Below are 21,557 nucleotides of genomic sequence, written 5' to 3'. Positions count from 1 at the left end.
TCAGCCTATTTGGCATGTTTTGTGAACTAGTGGGCCATTCCCAGGATTCTATTTAATTGGGATTCTTCTAACTCCCAGGTCTTTCCTCGTTCTGTTCCTTCTGCCTGCATTGCTTTTTCTTTCCTCCCACCTCCTTCTTCTACTGCTTCTGATTAACTCCATCTCATGTTTCAGGTCTCATCTTAGAGGTCATTTCCTTTGGGAAGCCTTCCCTAAATCCTACAGATTTAGTCTGTATAATCCAATAGCAACCTTTCTCCCAGGATTTATCATAATGTAATATATGTGCTTTGTCTTTTTCTCTTTCTAATCCATTATATCCAAGAGGCAAGGACCAAATCTATCTTGTTGAAGGTTATTTCTGCAATGCCTAGCACAGTACCTGGTATACAGTGGACAATCATTAAATATTCATTACATGAATGAATCCATAGGTAAAGTAATCCCCTTCAAAGCCCAGAACAATTTCAGAATCCCTGATGGACATGTCAGAGTAAATCTTGGGCCATTATGATGTAGCCTTTGGCTAAGTGACTCTCTGACCGCTAATGATTTATGCTCTATTTAACAGGTATATTAATGGGCTGTGGGTCTGGCTGCTTGCAACACAAATCCAAATTTACAGCAAGGTAAACAAGAAGGAATTTTTTTTCTCTCTAACAAAACAGTCCTGAGATAGGCTGTCCAGGACTGGTATGGCAGTTCTATTCTATGAGATAATCAGTGCTAGGCTTTTTCTGTCTTGCTTCTCCACCATCCTAGGATGGTGCTCTTATCCACATGGTCCAAGTGGCTTAACATTACATCCCTAACCAAGGCAGCAGGATGGAGGAATGAAGGAACGAAGGCACTCTCTCCTTTAAAGAATTCAACCTAGAAGCTATAGTTATTACTTCCATTCACACTCCATTGGCCAGAACAGTAAGTCACCTCATTGGAGCCTAGGAAGTGTACTTTTCAGCTGAGTAGCTATGTGCTCAAGTAAAAATTCTATTTCTATGAAAGAAAGAGAGAAGGAATACTGGGAGACAAGAAGGTAGTCTCTGCTATAGCAAAAATCCTAGGAGGTCCATTTTAATCCTGAAATCCTTGGAACCTACACCATGACAAATATAATTTCTTTTAGGTGCCCCAGAATTGATTCTTGGACCTTCAAGGGTAGCTTAGAGTCTAGAATGGAATTACAGAACCAATCAAATTGAAACATTCCTCACTGCTTACCCATTTCCCACTTTGTCTCCAAGCCTCTAAGATAGAAAGGACCAAAAAATTAGCCCAGGTTGGGCATGTATGCGAGGAACACCAGCTGTTCCTCATGCTGAGGTTGTGCAGCCTTCGACCAAGGATGGTATGGTTTTCTGAGGCACATGGCACACTAACTTCACAGCAGGGCAGCCTGGAAAGTTCTGAGACAGAAATTCCTTTGAATGGTTTTAATATACTATCTATTTGGCTATAAGGATGCCACCCATCATTTCTTAATAATGCCTTTCTTTTGGGTTAATGCCATAGTCTGGAGAAAAATCATTGGCTTTTATTTTGTTAAGGATAAGGATCAAGGAACCTCTTTTTCATTTTTTTTTTCCAACCTAGCCTGTCAATTTCCCCTTTCAACACCCCCTCACACACCTACCTCCTATTCACAATACACTTCCCCCATATTCCCTTATTATACATACACACACACTCTCCACATTAACCCTGGAGAAAAGGAGAGAAAAAAGAGGAAAGGGAGAAAACCCAGGGTATGGGGAGAGCTGTATACAGCCTCCTAAAGCAGCTGCTATTCAGCCATCTGGAAGAAGCAGAATAAATCAAGATAACCACATCCCTCACCCCATTCCACCCCAAATCTAAGTGGAGTTCCTTCATGTTCTAGACAAAACAGGATCAGTATGGGTTAGTATGAGTTGATTCTGCCAATTTAACTGGAAAATAACAAGAACCAAAGATCAGTTAAATTTATCCCTGGCAAAGGCAATATATGAGCTCTCTTCTAATTTTTAAAAGGACATTATCTTGTTGATATACAATCCACGATCAACTTTCTGAAGTGGTGAATTTCACTTTTCTTTTGTGTTTTGTGCATCTCTATGTGAATGGTTATCATATTTGCAGCATTTTGGTTAATTCTTGTGAAAGTCACATTTCCATTATATATATTTTTCTTTTCTTTTCACTTTCTTGAAAGTTCTCCTTTAAGGCAGAAACTTTCCGTTCTTGGTTTCATCCAAAAGACAAATATTTCTGGGAAAACACTGAGTTTAAGCTATTCAGCAATTCTGGTGTTATGTAACTGACCACACTAAGACTTTCAATTAACTTTGGTTACATTTTGTTGGAGAGCCATGGAATAGAAAAACTGGTGATAATTTTTTAAAAAGTTTATATGTTTTTAAATAGTGAAATATCTTTAAAAATATAGGCAGTGTCTTATGGTAATTGAAGGAGGAAAATTCTTGTCATTTGAAGAATTCTAGTGTCCACTGATTGTATTCCAAGACTAATTCTACTGTTTGACTTTGTGTATTTTTAATTGCAATGAGCTTTCCTTTCAGCATTAGTTTCTATAACTCAGTTCCACTTGTTATCCTTTCTCTCTCGATTTCCTCTCTAGTTATTTTTGTTTTGTCTTCTTCAGTTGTAAAGGCATCTTGAGACTCTGTTTAGACTCTACTTTTCTTCCGTAAGGAGTCATGTGAATTCATGATATCAAACAACTTCCTATATATGAATTAATTTAAAACTCACCTTCCTTGTTTCTAGGCTTTTTCTCTTCTTCCTATCACTCTTTAATGCCTCTACTTTCTTTTCCCCCCAAAAAACTGATCTGACCATATTTTTTCCCAAAGTAGAAAGCCCTTCCCATTTTCTCTTTATTTTCTTGTCCCCACCACAATCCCAGTGCTCCAATTTTAAAACCTTGCAGTTTTTTTACCCACATTCTCTTCTCATTTACTTGCAACATGCTGCCTATCATCAAGTTGCAACATTTATTTTTTACAAATAGCATTCAGAATCATTTCTTTATTTCAGATTCCTTGTCCTGTCTCGGTGTGGGTGTTATTATTTGTCATTTGTATTAATGTAGTAACCTCCTATCAGATGGCTCTACCTCTACCCTTTATCCACTCTCAGGTAACCTGTATAAATCTTAGAGTCATCTGGTTTATGTTTTACTTTGTCATTTCAGTTCTCTTTTAAGAATAAATTCAATACTCTCCACCAACTTTTTACTTTATCCAAACTTCGTTTCCCTAGATCATGGGCCACTTCTCCAGCCAAATTCATCTCTGGAGGTCCCTTAAGAGTGATCACCACCTGATTGATTTTCTGTGTCCTCTCAGTGCCATATGCTCAGTCTGCCTGGCTCTCACAATCTGTACTTGCTCATCTGTTGCTTTGTAAAGTCATTTTTCAGTTGTTTCCTGTATTTCTTTTCTCTGCTTCTAGAATACAAGTAACTGTAAGGTAGAGACAATATTTAAGATTTATTTATTAAACATATATTTATTTTATAAACATCTAAGATTTATTTACTTATTTATTCAACTACAATTACTAAGCACTTAATTTATAGCATGGCATTTATCTGTCTACTCATCAATGTAACAGGTATTTGTTAAGCATTGACTATGTGCTAGACATTATGTGAGGTGGTAGAATACAATGGTGAGAAAAAACTGACATTACTCTGCCTTTATAGAATTAACAGTGTAATGGGGGATCAGATATTTGTCAAATAATCATACAAGTAAATCTAAAATTATAACTGTGATGGAGCTACAAAGAGAGGACCATGGTACCATGAGAACATACAATAGGGAGATTTAACCCAGGTGGGAGAGGAGGAGAGGGAGGGATGTCCCAAACAGGGAGAATCACATATGCAAAGGCTCTATGATAGGAAAGAGCTGATTTACTCAAGATTTCTAAAGAAGACCCGGAAGGCTGGAGCTTAGAGAGCACTGGGCGAGTGAACTGGAAGGAGGCTGCAGAGGTAGGCAGGGGCCAATCTGGGAAAGGCCTTAAAGGGTAAAAGAAAGATTAAGGTTTTTATCCTTAGAGCAATGGAGAGGCATTGGAGGGCTTTACGCATAGGAGAGGGGTGGCATCTCCAGATTTATGATTTGAAAGATCATTCTAGCCAATGTACAGAGAGGGGATTGGATGGGCAAGAATTCCAAGCACAGTATTTTTCTGTGCCACATGTCCGTGATCAGTAAGTGTTGTTCATTGACAACGTTTTGTGGGGCTTAAGGTCCTTACTGTGGAGCTCAGACTTCAAGCTGCAAATCTTGAGCTACTCAGCATATGGGTCTGGATTTTAATACAGTCAGTCTCTTGTAGCTTTTGCAATTCATGGACCTGATGTATTATTATATACATATAATAATAATAATAATAATAATAATAATAATAATAATAATAATAATAATAATAATAATATGTTCGTTGGGTATTAACCAGGGTGACAGATAGTGTACTAAAAGCTTGATGTGGATTATCTGATTTAATACTCACTGTGAGCCAATGAGGAAGGTGTTTCTATCACTATTTTTTATAGGTTTAGAGACGTTAAAGACTTGCCCAGATAGAAATGGTGGATCTAGGACTCCAATCTAGGTATCTCTGACTGCAGAGCCCTCACTCTTAGCCACTATATTATAGCAGCTCTAGTTTAGTTGGGTTTTCAGTACCATTTCAATAGCACTATTATGGGAAAAGGGAGGTTCCTTTATCCCTAAAAAAGATATGATTTAGCTAATTAATTGCCCAGTAACTCCTTCCAGAATCTTGGTCAAAGCTCTTCATGGCATCTGATTACCCACCTGCCACTTTGCAGATTGTTTTATTCTATATGACACAGACCTGGCATTATGTCTGAGCTGATGTGTATTTTGATCTTCTCAGTCAAGCAAACAAATTTCTGGCTGTCCTTTTTATCTTTTACAGGAATCTATAAGTAGTTTGAGGTAATAATGCTCATTAGCCTAAATTATGAATAGTATTCCGGTTCCCAACTTCCTGCTCAGGACAACATCATCAACAATTACTAGTAATCTCCAGCAACTGGTAAACTATTAGTTGAAAAGGGTTTGTCATCATGGCCAGAAGAGCACTGTGCCTCTGGCCTTCCATCTGTTGAGTGATGTTCGTTTGTGTTTCTTCTGTCTTCATTTTCTACTGCCTAGAGCAGCCTCTCCTTCATTTGTAATAGGTTTGTTTAAATTGACTTGTAATTTGCTTGCCTAAATAGAAGAACCTAATAAACAGAGCATTAAAATTTTAACATATACCTTATAGCACCTCTATGATAATCAACAAAATCAGTTTTGGGCCTCCAGAATATGGAAGCAACTGTCTACTGCTTAAGGGGTGTTCAGAATACTGTTTGTCTTTAACCAAGCATGACTGGCCCCTTAGCCTTTGCAAAGCAAGTTCCAAAGTTCAAGCAAAGAGGAGGTAAATGGTGAACTGGTAAAACTAGTTATCATAGCTAGAAACAAGCATAGTGTGATGGCCAGCTGATAGCGGTAAGCCAAACATGGAAAATTAACTAGTAAGCAACGCAGCTTGCAATTCTGAAGCAAAGGGAAAAACATTTCATAGGGGTGCTGAAAGGGTTAAGTAGCTTGTATTTTGACAATACTTTAATATTGTTGGAGGAAGAAATCAAGAAGTAACAGAGGTATTTGCTTATGTCCTCTTCTAAAAGTCTTTTAGGGAACTATGGTTAGCTGAAGTTTTAGTTTATGAGTAAAATATTGCAGAATGGATATTAATTTCTTTAATCTGCTACAGTGGGAAAGGCTATCAAATTAGCCTGCTCAGATGACGGCTGTATGTCAAATAGGGGCAGTTCCCATTCAGAAGTCCTAAGTATGAAACCATGAGTAATCCTTAACTAATACTTATTTAGCTTTTCTCACATAGTTTTTGTTGTTACTATTGCTACTACAGCTACAACTGCTATTATTATTATTATTATTACACTCTTAGACCTCTTTTGTTTAAACTTGTGACTGGACATAAAACTTTATGGTCCAGTACTGAGTTTCAGGATGATAAAGCCAAAGACCTTCCCATTTCTTATCATCTTATGCTGGTATTACCATCTTCAAGACAAATTTTTGTCAAGTACTTATTTCTACAATGTCCATTATACATGCCCTCCAAGCAAACTTGGAAAACACATGCAGATTGAAGACCAAAAGCAATCAATGAATACAGAATTACTTTAAAGTGAAAAGTGTTGGGGGTAGGATTAGGAAGGAGATCCATTTTTATTCAGTGTCTCCTATGTTCCAAGCACTATTTTAGGTGTTTTGTATAATTCATTTCATTTCACCCTCATGGTAAAGCTGAAAGGAAACAGATGAGGAAATTCAGGCTGTGAGAAGTGAGGATCTTGGTTGGTAAGTTGTCTAAAGTCGATATTCAAACCCTGGCTCTCAGATGCTGCAAGCCCTTGTGCCATCATTTACTCAGGTGCAGAGGTAGGACTCCATGCTGCCTTAAATACGTTGGTTCACTCTGACATAATTTTAATATATTTCATTTCTTACAACTGAAGAGGTAGAATAAAATCTAGGAAAGTGCAGTGTTGTAAAAGCCAGTGAATAAAGGAATGAATGCATGGATTGTGTAAACTATATTTCCACTTCTAGATAGTCTCTTAAAGAATCTGCATACTGCCTGCTTGTGTTTTCTCTTACCAGTTCTCTATTTGTTGGCCCTAGTGAAACCGTAAAGCAAGAAAGTTTTTTCATCCAGAGTGGGGTTCTTCCATACTTCTTTCCTCTTTTCTGTTATGTCCTAGGACCCTTCTACTGCTACCGACTGTCACTGACCACCAAATGTGGCAACACAAATCTCTCCCTAGCCCCATCCTAATGCTTTTTCTCATCCCTCTTTCACAAAACTTGACTGAACCTTCTCTCAGCACCATGCTAGGTGATAGGCAGGCTAATCTGCTAAGTCAATTCAAACTTAGTTATAAATGGATTAATGCTTTATCCCTCCCATATATTGGACAGCAGGACTTAACCTAAAAGTATGGGTAATAAGGTAATACTGGTTGAAATGCCTGCAGGTGAAATATTTTAAATAAATAGAAAAAAGAATGTAAATCGGCAAAACACTTTGTTCCTCTATCAAGCATAAAGTCAGCCTTTTTTGTGGTTCATCATTTGGACAAAATCACATACATTATTGGGGACAAATACCAATAGCTATTCTTGGAAACCTCTCTGAAACTTTAATGTAATTCAGTGAGATGACATCATGTCAGATTTATCAACATTGCATACCTACACCACTTTTCAGTGCATCTGGGTAAAAACAGAAAAAAGTGCAATAATGAGAGAATGGAACAGTTTTTGATCATGGACTAGATTATTTGCATAAATGATTTTATTTAATCCCCCATTGGAACTCCACAAGGTAGATGTTCATCTCATTTTGCAGATGCGGAGATTAAGACTCAGGGAAGCAAGAACCAAGTTCCCTCTTAGCGTAGGCATGGATTTGAAGCTGGATCCTCTTGCCTTCCAAGTCTGTTCTTTTTCCATTACATACCAGATGCCAACCACAGGATTCCTGGGGTGGAGAGGAAGGGGGCAAGACCTAAAACCTGAGTGGGGCCTGGTGAGTTATAAGATGACCTGTCCAGACAGGTTTCTTGGGAAAGGTGAGGTCGAAGAAACTGCTTGTTATCTCTGAAGTGGTAATTTTTCAATAATCCCCAAATTTAGGGCCAAGTATCAACTTAAAGTAGTGGTGAAATTAATCTTATGGATTGCTTAACTGTCCTCAGGTGCATGTGGTGGTCTTCAAGATGATTAGGTCCTCCAGGGGTGATCTGGGAGCCATGAGGATGGTTTAAGAAGCCAGGAGGTAGGGCCTCCTCTTATTTTTCCCATGGCTCCTGGAAACACTCTGCTGGGTGATCGCAGAAGGATCTTGTCTATGGGCGTTGTTGTTGTTGTTGCTGTTGTTTAAATTACAGAAAAAACCACTTCAGTTTGATAAAAAGAGCATTCTCCTCTCCCCACAGTCACTGAATTCAGTAGGTTCTGGTTGTATGAAGGGAACTTGGCTGAATGGGCTCGAAGATATTCTCAAATGTCCAGAAGATTTTTTATTCCCCTTTTGATGCACCCCCACTGTCATTCTTTATTCTGCTCAGTACATCAATATATTTGATTCTCTAACTATTCAGCCCATGATATATTATTAATCAAAGCCCTGCCTTATGCCTTAGCATGGTAATTAGTGGGAGGCTTATTTAAAAAAAAATTAATGGTCATTAAATTCATTTAGGGGCAAAGGATATAAAAGACATGAGCACTAAAGGTTTTTGTAACTGGTGTGGAATTCTGGCATGTGCTAAGTATGATTAATTATCATTTGGTATCTCTTACTATTGATTTATTAAAACTGGATCTAAAAAAGGTACTAATTTTCAGTTTGGATAGCAGATGGGTCTGTTCTGATAAGGCTCCCTCTGTCAGTCTCCTCATAAACGGCTTTCCCATGCAGTTATTACCCCCACTTCCACTCTGCCTCTACAGTAAAGAAAACTTAATTGATAATGGCCAGGCACGGGATGCCCAGAACCTCGAGGGCCACTGATGGTCCACTTGCCAGCTATCAGTCCCAGCAAACCGCTTTCCTGTTTTGTCCCCTTCCCACCCACAATGAACCTTACAGTGGGTGGTCCAAAGCTATTTACTGTTGGTAGTGTTCTGGGTACAGTCCCTGGACATGGTTTTTGGAATACCCCGATATCCTCTGACCAATTCTTTTTTGACCCAGTGGAAAACTTCCTGGCCTCCTGTATCGTTGCTTCATACTATTAGCCTCTCATTGGGGTCTCTCTGATTTAATTGATCTAGATTCAATAGCTAATAGGCAGGTAATAGAAATTTTTCTGATCTTCTCCTCCCATCCTTTTTGCACTTCCCTCCTTTGTTTCTTTCAGCGAAGGAGAAGACACACACATGTACTCTCCATATCACACACGGTTCTATTTTGGCACCTGGTGACCATCAAGAAAACGTGATAAACTTGAAAGGGTTGTTTCCAGATCACCTTCAGAGCTGGAGAAATTATTCCATGGTAACTGTATACATGGAATTTAAGAATGGGAGAGTGTGCTCGCAGGCACAAACAGGAAAGCCTTACATCACGGAGTAGCGTGGGGAGGAGTCTGCTGCGCCCTTGCTCACTCACTCGCTCGCTGAGTTCCCTTTGTGGCCCGAGTCGCGCGCACCAGCGGCGGCAGCGGCGGCAGCGGCGGCGGCCGAGGGGCGCGTGTTTGTGCGCGGCGGCCGGTCGGCACGGTAGTCTAGAGGTGCCCGGGGTTGAACCGAGTAGGGACAGCGTTTGCTTCGGACGCATCATGCAGCGTTCACGTACGGAAGCGAAAACTGAGAATGAAATTGCTTTGGAAAGCTAAAATGGTAACGAGAGCTCTCTGACTTCTCCCGAGGCTTGTCTGGTGGGGAATCTCCCGCTTTCCCGGGAGTGTTTCGGACTCACTCGGAGTGAACGGAGCAATCCGATCTCATACTTGTGAGCTAAAGCTTCCTCACTTTGCTTTGTATGCCTCACTCTCTGCGCGGCGTCTCTCCTTAATACTAACTTTCTCAGCAGTTGCCTTTGGTGAGTCTGGGGCAGCTGTCTGTCAGGAAAGGAAAACTTGTAAGGAAAAAGAACTGTTAGTCTGGGGGAACCGCCGAGTGTTTCTGTGTCCCGGCGGCTAGCACAAACCTTAGGTTTAGTTGGGGACATGGAAAACTAGGGGGTCGCTGCACACATTTAATCGAAGCTGCATGATGATGGGTTGCTTTTTCTGCACTTGCCAGATTATTTTACGGAAATAAAACTTCCCACCCCTGCTAACATTTTAGGTTCCAAAACAGTAAGAGCAGAAAAAGACATTCAATGCATTTCAATTCTAGAGCAGTGAAGACTTCTGGCATTTTAAACACTTGTTTGTGTCTGAGTTTAAGATGTCGTTTGCTCAGATAGTTCTGAGCCATTTATAAAACGTACAGACTTTTTCGACAACTGAAAAAAAGTTAATCAAGGGGGCAAAGTTAATCAAGAGCAAACCACTGTTTCTTTATGAAGAAAGAAAAAGGCTTTAAAAAACTATTTAAGATATGTGAGAGTCTAGGAAAAATAAACTAAATGGAAAAGTCTGGGGATCCTGATACCGCAGGAAAGGGCTGCAGGCCAAGAAAACCTCAGCATTCCCTCTATCTCAATGTGTCTTATATTGCTCTGATTGTAATATTTATTTTGAATAGTCCATCTTGTGCCCTGAGTTCTGTTGTAAGCAAGCAGCTGGGATAGATTGTGGTTAGCAGAGAGGGGGAAAAATACACTTTTTCTTTCTCTTTATCCCATCTCTGGCAGAGCTCGATTCAGGACTGGGGTGAAGAGGTAGAGGAAGGAGCTGTTTACCATGTTACCCTCAAAAAAGTCCAGATCCAACAGGCTGCCAATAAAGGAGCAAGATGGCTAGGGGTGAGTAAAACTGGAGGGACTGTTTGTGAACTTTGGAGTTTCAGTGTCTGTTATTCTGTGAATAGCATTATCATTTAGCAGAGGCAGGCTCCCCCCCCCCCCCTTTCTTCTTTTGTCCTTAAAAAGGAAACTGTCAATGACCAAGTATTTGCACTGGCCTGCCTGTGCAGGTCTGTTTTTGTATTTGATGTTTTCCAAAGCATCTTCTCCAGATTTGTCAATAATTCAGAGCCTCTTAGGAACATCTTGACGTATCTGGCAAATAGACTGGGGTGGAGTAGCAGTAAGTGACACATGAAGTAACAGGGCCAGAGAGCAGCACTCAGACAAGAGCCAGAAGCAACTTTGCCCACAGGGCACCCTGTTCTCTCTGAGTACTCCCTGTCTTGATGCCGACAGCCTCTCTCCTACTCCTATACCTCTAAGAAGTACCTAGAATTCTTGGGGGAACAGACGGTACCAAATCTGCTTCCTCTGGAGGGTGGCAAATTCCCCGTTACCTCCTTTCTACAGCCCACAAGAAGACAAGTGCTTGTTAAGTGCCCACATCTTAACTTCATGTGTAGAGTGCTGGGCTTTTGGAGAAACTCCGATTCCATAAACAAGACTTTTCCACTGAAATTCTAAAATATGGGGTGGAGTCATGCAAGTTCATGCCTTGTGAATCCTTCAATACATCCCAAATAAAGGGAACATGAGAAATGGAAAACTCAGTGACAAGGATCACCACTTGAGCAAACACCAACATGTGGAAGAAGGAAGGAATCTGGAGATAAAAGTAATCCTGAGAGAGAGTGGTGAGAGGTGACACAAAAGGCCTTGGGAAAGAAAATAGTGGTGGGCCGAACGCCCTACACGGTAGACTTGGTGGGAGAGGGAGGGTAAGGTGGATAAGGTGTGTTTTCTCCTGGCCTTATTCTAGCCACACTCAGGCTTCACAGGTGATGGACTTGAGAGCTATGAAGATCAAACACTTGCATCCAGTCTTTATTGGCTTTGAGTTGCAGAAAAATGAGAATGTTTTGAGCAGCATTCAAAGGTAAAGTGTGAAGGAGGACAGAAAATAAACTGCCCTGGGCCTCATGTTAAGACTACAGGCAACGTGTAACTTGTAGCTCCCAGTGTTTAAGGCAGGGCAGCCAGCAATCATTTCTTCTGCCAGGGAACTGCTGACCAAAGCATTCGCTGCTTCGGGCCCCCTCAGCTCCTTCAGCTCTGGGCTTGTCTGCTACTGTATTTTGGGCCTAGATACCATGAGGGGCAGTAAACTGTTAATGATATCTGCAGCCTTGGCCCGGAAAGGTAGGAACCTTGCCCGTGAAAACTGGAAGTCTTCACTTATCTAGTAGGTACCTTACCCCGATTATGATTTTAAAATTAATTATGTGCAGCCCTGATAGGAACGACAGAGCTAGAGCTGTGATAAGTCATTTCTTTGTTTATGGTGTTGTGTATATGTGTTTTATTTAAATGTGGTGGTGATATGGTTTGGCCGGTCTGCCTGTTTCAGAATGATTCACAAGTGCTGAACCATGTTGGATGGTTCCTCTCTTTCTAATCAGGCTGATGTTGCTTGGGTGACAGTTTTAGTTTTTAGCCAACCGCAATAGCAACAAATGAGTAAATCGTGGGAAATGGAGGGATAACTCTGTAGGTTCCAAACACATAAAACACCATTTATTTGGAGGTTCACAGTTATCTGGTAATTCTCACTGACTACTCTGTTCCCTGGACTCCCCTTCCCTCCTCTCTCCCTCTACTGGAGTTCTGACATTTTAATTGTCACACACACACACACACACACACACACACACACACACACTCACACACACACACACACACACACACACACACACACACTGATAGATACCAGATTGGAATTGGTTTACTCCTGGATTTAACATTAGAGCTGAAATATTGAGGTGCAGGATGATGTAAAAAGATTGGTTCTAGTTGATGGAGGAGTTTGTGCTTTCCCTTTCAACACACTGTGATTTGCTGCTACCACCCTATTCCTCAAGAGTACGTTGTTAGGAACTCACTCACCGACTCTGATCCCATTTGTTTTCTTGTCTTAGGTGTCTTGTTGGGAAGCTCAGTTGTAGTTCTTGGAAATTCCAGACTTAATTAAATGTGACTCAACCAGTTGAGCCAAAGCAATTACAAAACCTTTCTCTTTAGGACTGAATGACTTCTCCATGTTTGTTTTCCTACACTCCAGTAACAAAATTCTTCAGAGTAGCCAGTTTTAGGGTTGAGGAATAACATTTTTGAATGTGACAACAACTGAATGAGGAAGGTGGTATTATTATTATTATGCTTTTTTTTTTCCAGTTGAGGAAAACTAATACTCAGACAGGTTAAATTGCTTGCCAGGGTCACACAGCTAGGAGGTGGTAGAGACTGGTTTCAACCCCCCCCCCCCCCCCCCCCCCCCCCCCCCCCCCCCCCCCCCCCCCCCCCCCCCCCCCCCCCGCCCCGTGATCAGCTCCTTGCTGTCGGGAATCTTGTGGGACCTTAAGGCTGTTTCCATAGTAGTGGAGGAGAACAATGGCTCACCTAATGAGGATGCCCAGGGTGTGCTTTTTCCCTGTATGCTGTGCTTGGTCCAGGAGTTGAGAGATGTGGATTTCTTTTCATCTTCATGTTTTGAACAATGACTTGAGCTTCAGATTGAGATATTTGTTGTAAAGGTGACTAATTATCTAATTGATAAGTTCTTCCTTTTGATGTGTAAAGTACAGTGCATCAAAGATAGTTATGTAGAACATGAGGGTGAGCAAGGCTCTCATTATATATCCATAATGCTCATTCCAAAAGCCTTAACAATTGAGTGCAATTTTGGGGTTTTCCAGTACTTGGATCTTAAGACATAATTAAGATTCAGTTTGGGGAAGGAAAGTAAAATAATTACATTTTCTGTGATGTCAAACATCACACAATCCAAAGCATTTAGGTCATCCCTTTTTATTTCGTTTGTTAAATTTTGTGCTCAGCTGATCTTTGAAAGTCAGACCCTCTGTCGTTGGTTGTAAAATAAACAACCCTGTATGGTCCAGGCCTGGTTTACTTATACAGGCAGCTGCAGCCTTGCCCATTGATTGTGAGGTTATGTTGGGCAACTTTCAAAAACCAAATGTTACTGAAATGCTGACCCATTTTTTTTTTTTTTCCTTTACAATAACATCTTAGGCAAGGATAATTTTGTCCAGCTATTGCCTTCAAAGAAAAATGGCTCTAATTATGTCATCAAATCATAGAATCTCAGGATTGGAAAAGCTGTTAAAAAATAATTCTACCCAAACATACTGTTAGCTTGTAGAATGTCCAGTGATTTTTGGAAGAGTAAAGGGTCAAAACTGGTTATTTGTATTTGGTTCCAGCATTGTGGTTGTATGTCCACAGTGGTACGTAGATATGAGTTAAAAAAATATCCGTAGTCTCTGGAAGCAGGAAATGTACCATTTTAGGAAAAAGACTCGAAGGGACAGAGGAAAAGAATCCAATTCTTAGGAAAGTAACTTTGGTGTTAGGAGCCCAGGCTGCTGTTTTCAGAATAAGACAGACTTATGAAACGTATTAAACTTTAGATAAGGTTAAAGTGGGGTTATTTATTTCACAAGTAGGGTTGGCAGTGCTGGGTAAACTCTTGTGAGGTTTGTGGGGAGTAGAATGAGCAACAGGAGTCATATTGCTTTTCTCAGTTCTTACATACTTATGGTCCTTGGGGTGAATCCCCAGTGTCTCCCTTCCCTACATCCAGTATTTATCATACACTGTCTCCCACATAGCAGGTTCTTGATAAACTTCGCTGGGCTGAGTTGAAATTCTTGATAGCTGAGAAAACAGGAGAAAGCAGAATATACTTAGAAATAAAAGCAACTGTAAACCTGTTATAGTGTTTAGGATAAATTGTGGCCAAGCCATGTTTATGTGTGTGCAGTGGTAAGATAACCATTTGTCCCTTCTGGATTGAGAAGTTGACTCTCATTTGGATACACTCTGGACTGACTATTTTGATGGCTTTGCTATCCATATTGCCTTCAAAGAGCAGGCAGTTCTTTGAGTTCCCAGCGAACTTCCCTTCTAGGAATTTTCTCTGTCTCCCAGATCGGGGTGAGGTGCCCCTCCTGCATGCTCTAGAAGCATCCTGTATCTCCCTGCCATGCCGTTACCTCACTGTTGTAATTGCCTGTTTACTTGTCTGTATCATCCAACGGGACTGTAAGCTTGGTGAAGTGAGAATGAAACTCAGTATAGACTTGTTGAATAAATGGATCAAATATCATTGATAACTGATCTTGTCTTGATAAAGGTGAGAATGTATGGTTGCTCTTTATTTAAACAAAATCAGCATGCTGATGTTAGCTTATGAAAAAGAGGAGAGGGGTGTGGGAGCAAGAAAAATCAATTAGATAATGATTATAGCTCTCTTACATCTTTTCTATAACAAAGCAGGGTACAAACAAAGGTAGATTCATTTCAACAAAAAAATTCATTGCTGTGAATTAACTAGAACATTTTAAAATCAAGAGATCCAGTTTTCCTCATCTTACCGCTTACTTAATGTTGAACAAAGAAAGGCAATGCAGAATTAAAAAGTGTTGGCTAGCATTACAATTATATGTGACTGGGAGCGGGATTTTGGAATTGTAAGGAGATAAACCGTAGAGGAACCTTGAGTTTACAGTTGGTCATCCTTGTTTTCATCTAGGAAAACAGGCCCTTTGGCTGCATTATTTGGGTCTGTTGGAATGTTTGATTTAGTCTTTATAAATTAAATTTCAAAATTTACCAACCATCTGTAATTAAACAAAACTGGTGTTTTTCCTTTCAACATTGGGAACATGTTTCCAAAATAATAATTAATCCATTAATGTGTTAGTAGCCTATACCAATCAAGAATACATAGTAAATTTGAATTCCTTGAGATACTGTTATTACATCGGGACCTTTCACTGCTTTCAAAATCTGTTGGGATCTGTGTTGAATATTTAGCATGTAATTAAAAACATCCCTTTTAATTCACTGATCCAGGAAACATCCAATTGAGTTAAAAATACATGTCCACCCCCTGCAAATATAGCAGCATTAATATGAGGCACATTAGCTCCTTAGTCTTGACGTACATGTGTTGCTTAATCAATTTTATGAACTCATTTCATTCTTATTTCTTTGGAATCATAAAGAACCAGTCTCTTTTGGTTTTAAATTTAGAAAATAAATAAGAGAGATAAAGTAAATACAGTACCTTTCCATTTTAGTACTTGGTTGAACTTTGTCACTGCCTTATCTGGCTTATTTTAGTTTCCTTTGTCCAAGCTATATGTAGCCCTTTAAGCTTCCCCCTTCAGCATCTTGTACACATTTTATGCTAAGATATGCAGAATGACAATAAGTAAAACATTATTTTGACTTTTACCATAGTATACTTTCACAGAAAAAAAATTGATTTCTATAAACAGAGCAACGGGGAAAGACAATAAATGTTGCCTCACTCTTCTCTAATAGAGAAGCAGAGAAGCTCAGCAAGCTCTGTGTCTGGGCTGCTGGTGGGTGTGGCTGTCTCCAGAGTTGATTTGGAGTTCTCTGGAATTTGGGGCAGTTTCTGGGTTGTTTTCTAGCAAACAAATCCAGTGTGAACTCCCTAACTATTTTTGCATGTCTCTGTATTATTCTGTCACATATGTTTGATAGTATCCATTTATTCATCAAAAGCCTACTTTGTGCCAGACACCACGTTAAATCTTGGGAATACAAAGTACAATAAAATACTCCTTGTTCTTAAGGTACTTAATGGTAAATGGAGGAGACAGAAAATCAGACTACCAATTATAATATATTGTGGTAATTGTCAGTGCTGCACGAGAGATCTGCACTGTGTGCTAGGGGAGGCCAGAAGGCAGGCTTCACGGAAGAGAGGGCCCTTTCGTGGAAGTTGAAAGAAGAGCAGGAATTAAACGAGAGTGTGCGGGGCACTGGGGGCAGCCATTCCAGCCAGGGGGGAAAGCATGAGGGAAAGCAGGAGGCCCAGGACCCTGTGTGAGGCCGAGCATGGGAAGAGGGAAGGGCGCCTGGTGGAAAGTGGCAGGAGAGGGGGCTAGAGAGAGGCGTGAGCCATGCTGCAGAGAACCCGGTGTGCTAAGCTAGGGAATTTGCTTCATCCTGAATGCTGGGATAGTCATTGAAGGGCTTGAAGCAGAGTGGTATAAGTAGCTTTGCATTTTAGAAAGATGACTGGCAGCAGAGGGGTTCTGTATTGGAAGGGAGCGAGACTGGAATGCCAGAAACCAGGAAGGAGGCTAAATCAGTAATGAGGTGAAGAAATTGATGAGGACCTGAAATGAAGTTGTGGCAGCTGAAGCAAGAGAGTGGGTTGGGGAAAGTGAAGGTGTGGGAGGAGGGTGGTGGAAGTGTGGGGAGGAGGATGGTGAAGGATCCTGGCAGGCATGGATCTTAGGCACCTGATTTCAAAGCGCAGATCAGCAGCAGCCTTCTGGTGAAATGTTGTCCTTTTCTCATTGGGTGAAATGTACTTGGGGCTGCAAGTCAGGCTTTCTCTGTGTATACACTAGCAGATGCCTGCCTTCCCGTCAGAAGGCTGTGTGAAATAACCAGACCGAGGCGTGCCTGATGTGTCATGTCCAGAGACAAAGACTCAGCTCAGTTTAGGCTCACCATGAACAAGGCAGAAAGTATTGCTCGGCTTCTCAGATTCCAGAGAACTTTGCAGACCTGGTAGTTTCTTTTTACAAAAAAAAAAAAAAAGTCTTCTGTTTCCCTATAAACTAAACAAATTGGATCTGTAGGCCACGGAGAGAGAATAAATATGGAACCCACAGGACTTGGATTACAGAGTATTGTACTTTAAACAACAGTTAAACTTAGAATTGTGTTGTTAAAGACACAGAAATTTTATGGTGAAGTGTCCTGGTCTTTTTTCCCTCCCTACTCACTGTCTTTAAATCCTCTTTGACACTGTTTATCCTGGCTGCTTGCATTTCTGCTCTTGGAGGCTTACTCTGATTGCTAATCTACTCCTTGCACAAAAGAAAAGTTTTAGTAAGATCTAATACTTCCCTGGTTTACAACTACCACCAACTGAGTCTCTCTTACACACACAATCACAGTCACCCAGTCACACACACACATATACACCCACAGCCTCAACATTAAAATGTCTTTTACACATTTATTTTTTAGGATTTGGTATACCTTTATATCATTCGATACCCTCTTCTCTTTGATCAGAGTCTGATTTTGTCACATTGTGCTTGGATTTACCTTACTTGTGTCCTTATTATGATTGTCCAATTGACTTTTACTCTGTTTGAGGCCTGTCTTCAGTTTAAAGAGAAATAAAAATAGAGGCAAGAAGGAATAAAGATAAAACAAACTTACAACATTAGGTAGCAGACTATGCCTTGTAGGAAGCTCAGTTGGTTTTATGTAGAGAGAGAGACTAATGTTGTTTACTGCTGATCCTTTTGGCTTAGCACTTTAGAAATACAATTGCCTTTTCACTAACGTGGCTGTGTATTATGCTCTGATGATTTGGGTCTCTGCCCGGCTTGGCTCCTCAAAGCTGTCTTCATTATGTGTGCAGCCTGTGACCTCCGAGGGGGTGATGGTGTGGCTGGGGGCGGGGTGGGGTGTCAGTGTTTATATATATATATTTTTAAGTCTTCATAGACTCATTACCCTACATTTTTAAGCATATAATTGCTTGTGCCATCTGTGGTCCATTTATCTGAATTCATTTGAACACATTTATTCTTATCCTGTGTAAACTTTCCCAGTTTTCTTTGTTTGCTCTTTTCTACAAAAAATTGAACAATTCAACTTTTTTCTTTGGTTTCTTGCTGATTTAAATATCCATTTTCATCTTTAATAAAAATGAAGCCAAGGCTGAGTCCTTATAGTTTCATAATTCTAAATACAGTTTGAAGGCCAAAGACAAACCTTTTCTCTTAAAATTAGTATGTCTTTGTGAGTTATATCAACTGGCCTGAACTGATATCTTGTTTACAACCCTCTTGGGTAGTAATTCTGTCCTAATTATATGCTGTTCTCCTGCCCATAACTTCTTTTACTGCTGATGATAGAGTTAGAATCTGTGGACAATTTTTTTTATTTATAAAAAATATTTAATGGATATAGATAAAAATAATTGAAGCTGTCAGTGTGAGAGATTTCAAATGGAGTTGAGAGGTCACTCTGTTGGACATTCTTACACACTATATGGATAACTCTTCTTGGGTTTTAATGTATTGGAATAGCTAGAAGTAAATACCTGAAACTACCAAACTCCAGCCCAGTAGCCTTGACTCTTGAAGATGACTGTATGACAATGTAGATTATAAGGGGTGACAGCATGATTGTGAAAACCTTGTGGATTGCATTCCCTTTATCCAGTGTATGGATTGATGAGAAGAAAAATGGGGATAAAAGCTAAATGAAAAATAAGGTGGGATGGGGGGGATCATTGGGTGTTCTTTTTTATTTTTATTTTTTGTTCTTATTCTGACTCTTTCTGAAGTAAGGAAAATGTTCAAAGATAGATTGGTGTGATGAAGGCACAACTATATATATGATGGTATTGTGAGCAGTTGATTGTGCACCATGGATGATTGTATGGTATGTGAATATCTCTCAATAAAACTGAATTAAAAAAATAATTGAAGCTCAATTGGACATTAGCTAAAAATAAAATTCTTTATAGTCATGACTTTTCCAGGTAAAAAGAACAACATTTGATATTTTATATTGAGGTAAGTGATAATCCTAAGCAGGAAACTCAAGAAATCAGAAGCATTTGGTTAATTTGTGAAGCATGGGGAAAAGATTTGCTGTTTTTTTGGCAGATCCTAAGGTTGACTCCTTCTAATGACACAGCACAATAAATAGGCCCATTTTAAAAATGCCTTGACTAATTATTAACAGGGCCCGTAGCCTTCAAGGCCTGGCTAAAGAGTCAGCACAGGGTTCTTTCTCCTCACTTGGGGCCTTTTCAGGCGCTGCCCCCACACCCACACCGTTGTTCTTGCTTTTTGGGGGTTCTTCCAGCAGGAATGCCAGCACTTGGAGCTGGACAGACCTGAATTTAAAACCCTTCTCTGCCACACACGAGCCATGTGGGCTTGAGCTGTGAAGCTGTTTCACCTCCCTGGTCTTGAGTTTCCTCACCTGTAAAGTGGGGGATGATAGCAGTACCTTCCGGACAGAATTACCGTGAGCAGTAAATGAGATTACGTGTGTGAGGTGCTTGGCACGGGGCCTGGGGCCTGGAGCACACTCCCTGAGTGGTGGGCTCTCACCAGCATCCCGTCGTCAGGGCCCTCTGGTGAATCCTGCCACGGAACCACGTAGAGGCACAGGTGGCTTTTTGATGTGTGCATCCAGAAGCTTGGGGTTGTGTGTAGACCGGATCGCTTGATTAAGAAACCATTTTAGCAAAGGTTTTAAGCCATCTTCCTGACATCAGTCTCTCACTGTGAACATCTGGGAGGAACCACGATAGGATGTAGTAATCATTTTTTGTCAAAGGTAAGGTCTGTTGTCGTGTTTTTTTCCGTCTGGCTACTTGAACAGTGAAAGACTGAATTGTTGCTTGGCCTCCAATATTTTGCAGTTCAAATGCCTTCAGTTTTCCTCTATGGTTAATTTGTTGGTGTTCTTGTTTGTGAGCTTTTTTTCACACCAATATTGTACTACTTAGCAATGGACCATATTCTGTTTTCTGTATTTGCTGTTTTTGACTGAGAAATGGGAGGGTAGGAAACCATTTTTCTAAAAACTGTTTGGTAAGCATTATGCTAATCGTTCTTAGTTGGGTATAATTTAGGATGTTAGTAAACTGTGCTTGCACCATAAATTCTAAGTCCTGGATTAAACTGCATAAAAAACAAAAGAAAATTTTTTACCATGCCACATGTTGATTAGTTAATGCAGTACTTGAGCCCTGATACTTGAGAATGATCTGAATTGTTCCTGAGAGTGTGACTTTCAGATTGAAAATCTGAGTTTAGATTCCTTACTTGTAAAATGGGAATAACATCTGCTTTTCCTAGTACCTATGGTTTGGGGAGGATCACGTGAGTTAATGTATATAAAAGTATTTTTAATATGTAAATTTTTATACAAGTATAAGGATATTCTTATTCTTACCATTGTTAGTTAACCTAAATGCCCTTCTTCTTCCTTCCTTTTTCTTTCTTCCTTTTTCTTTCCCTCCCTCCTTCCTTCCGTCTGTCCATCCTTCCCTTCCTTTTGATGGCCATATGATTCTATTCGTTAGTCTTGCTTCTCTTTCTTCATCCCAGACGGACTCTATGTTCTTTTCCTCCCACTTGTTGATTATATAATGCTGTTTCCATGTTCAGCAAGGGGTAGTGTTTCCTCTGCCACCACCATTGCACTACTGTTATTCTAAGTGCATTGAGAAATCAGACACCAAGGTGTCTCTCTATAGATTGGATTTGCAAAAAGATACCTGATACCCACAGGATTCTAAAGATAAATTCAGCAAATATCTTGCATATGAAAAGTTTGTTTTCTCTTTCTATCTAAATTCCCTCCAGTTTGATTTTTCTTTTCCTCTTTCTTTTTCCTTATTTTTTTAATTTTTAAAAATTTTTATTGAGAAACAATGGCTGATTCTTTTTGATTCTCCCTTTCTTTTTGGTGCTTTTTATTTGTACCGGAATTCCCTGAGTTTCAGAGAAAGGTGGTAAAGTTAATGCACCAGGGAATGGAAATTGCTTCCAGCCTTTCAGAGCTGCTGGAAAATCAACACTTGATTTGAGGCTAAATCCTGATGTTGGACTTGAACTCATGACCTAACGCCAGAGGCAAGAACGTTACCATCTGACCCACACTGACCTTGACCCTCCTAAGATAAAGGCATTTAAAATACTTCCTTTGAGTAGTCCTTTTGTTGCTTTCTGCATTTTCTTCTCTCATTTAGCCTTTTCTTTCAGTGTTCTTGGCCTCCTTGCCAGGGGGGTTAATTTTAAGGT

General features: G+C 40.1%; 1 protein-coding gene across 5 annotated transcripts in view; it reads left to right on the top strand.

Annotated features, from left to right (window-relative positions):
* Positions 1–21,557, top strand: part of RGL1 (ral guanine nucleotide dissociation stimulator like 1) — a 266,774-nt gene that overhangs the window by 135,045 nt on the left and 110,172 nt on the right. For 2 of the 5 annotated variants that reach the window (XM_037825184.1, XM_037825183.1), the window contains one exon: positions 10,429–10,539. The exons of 1 other annotated variant lie outside the window; for it this stretch is intronic. In XM_037825184.1, the coding sequence (XP_037681112.1) occupies positions 10,429–10,539 (111 nt within the window). Of the gene's footprint in view, positions 1–9,272; positions 9,468–10,428; positions 10,540–21,557 lie in introns of those variants that run through there. 2 more of the 5 variants (XM_037825185.1, XM_037825187.1) reach the window with 2 other exon arrangements.

Source organism: Choloepus didactylus, chromosome 2 (genome assembly GCF_015220235.1).
Source record: "Choloepus didactylus isolate mChoDid1 chromosome 2, mChoDid1.pri, whole genome shotgun sequence".
NCBI lineage: Eukaryota > Metazoa > Chordata > Mammalia > Pilosa > Megalonychidae > Choloepus > Choloepus didactylus.
The sequence above is the reverse complement of the archived record's forward strand: the minus strand, read 5'-3'. Positions and strand labels throughout refer to the sequence as shown.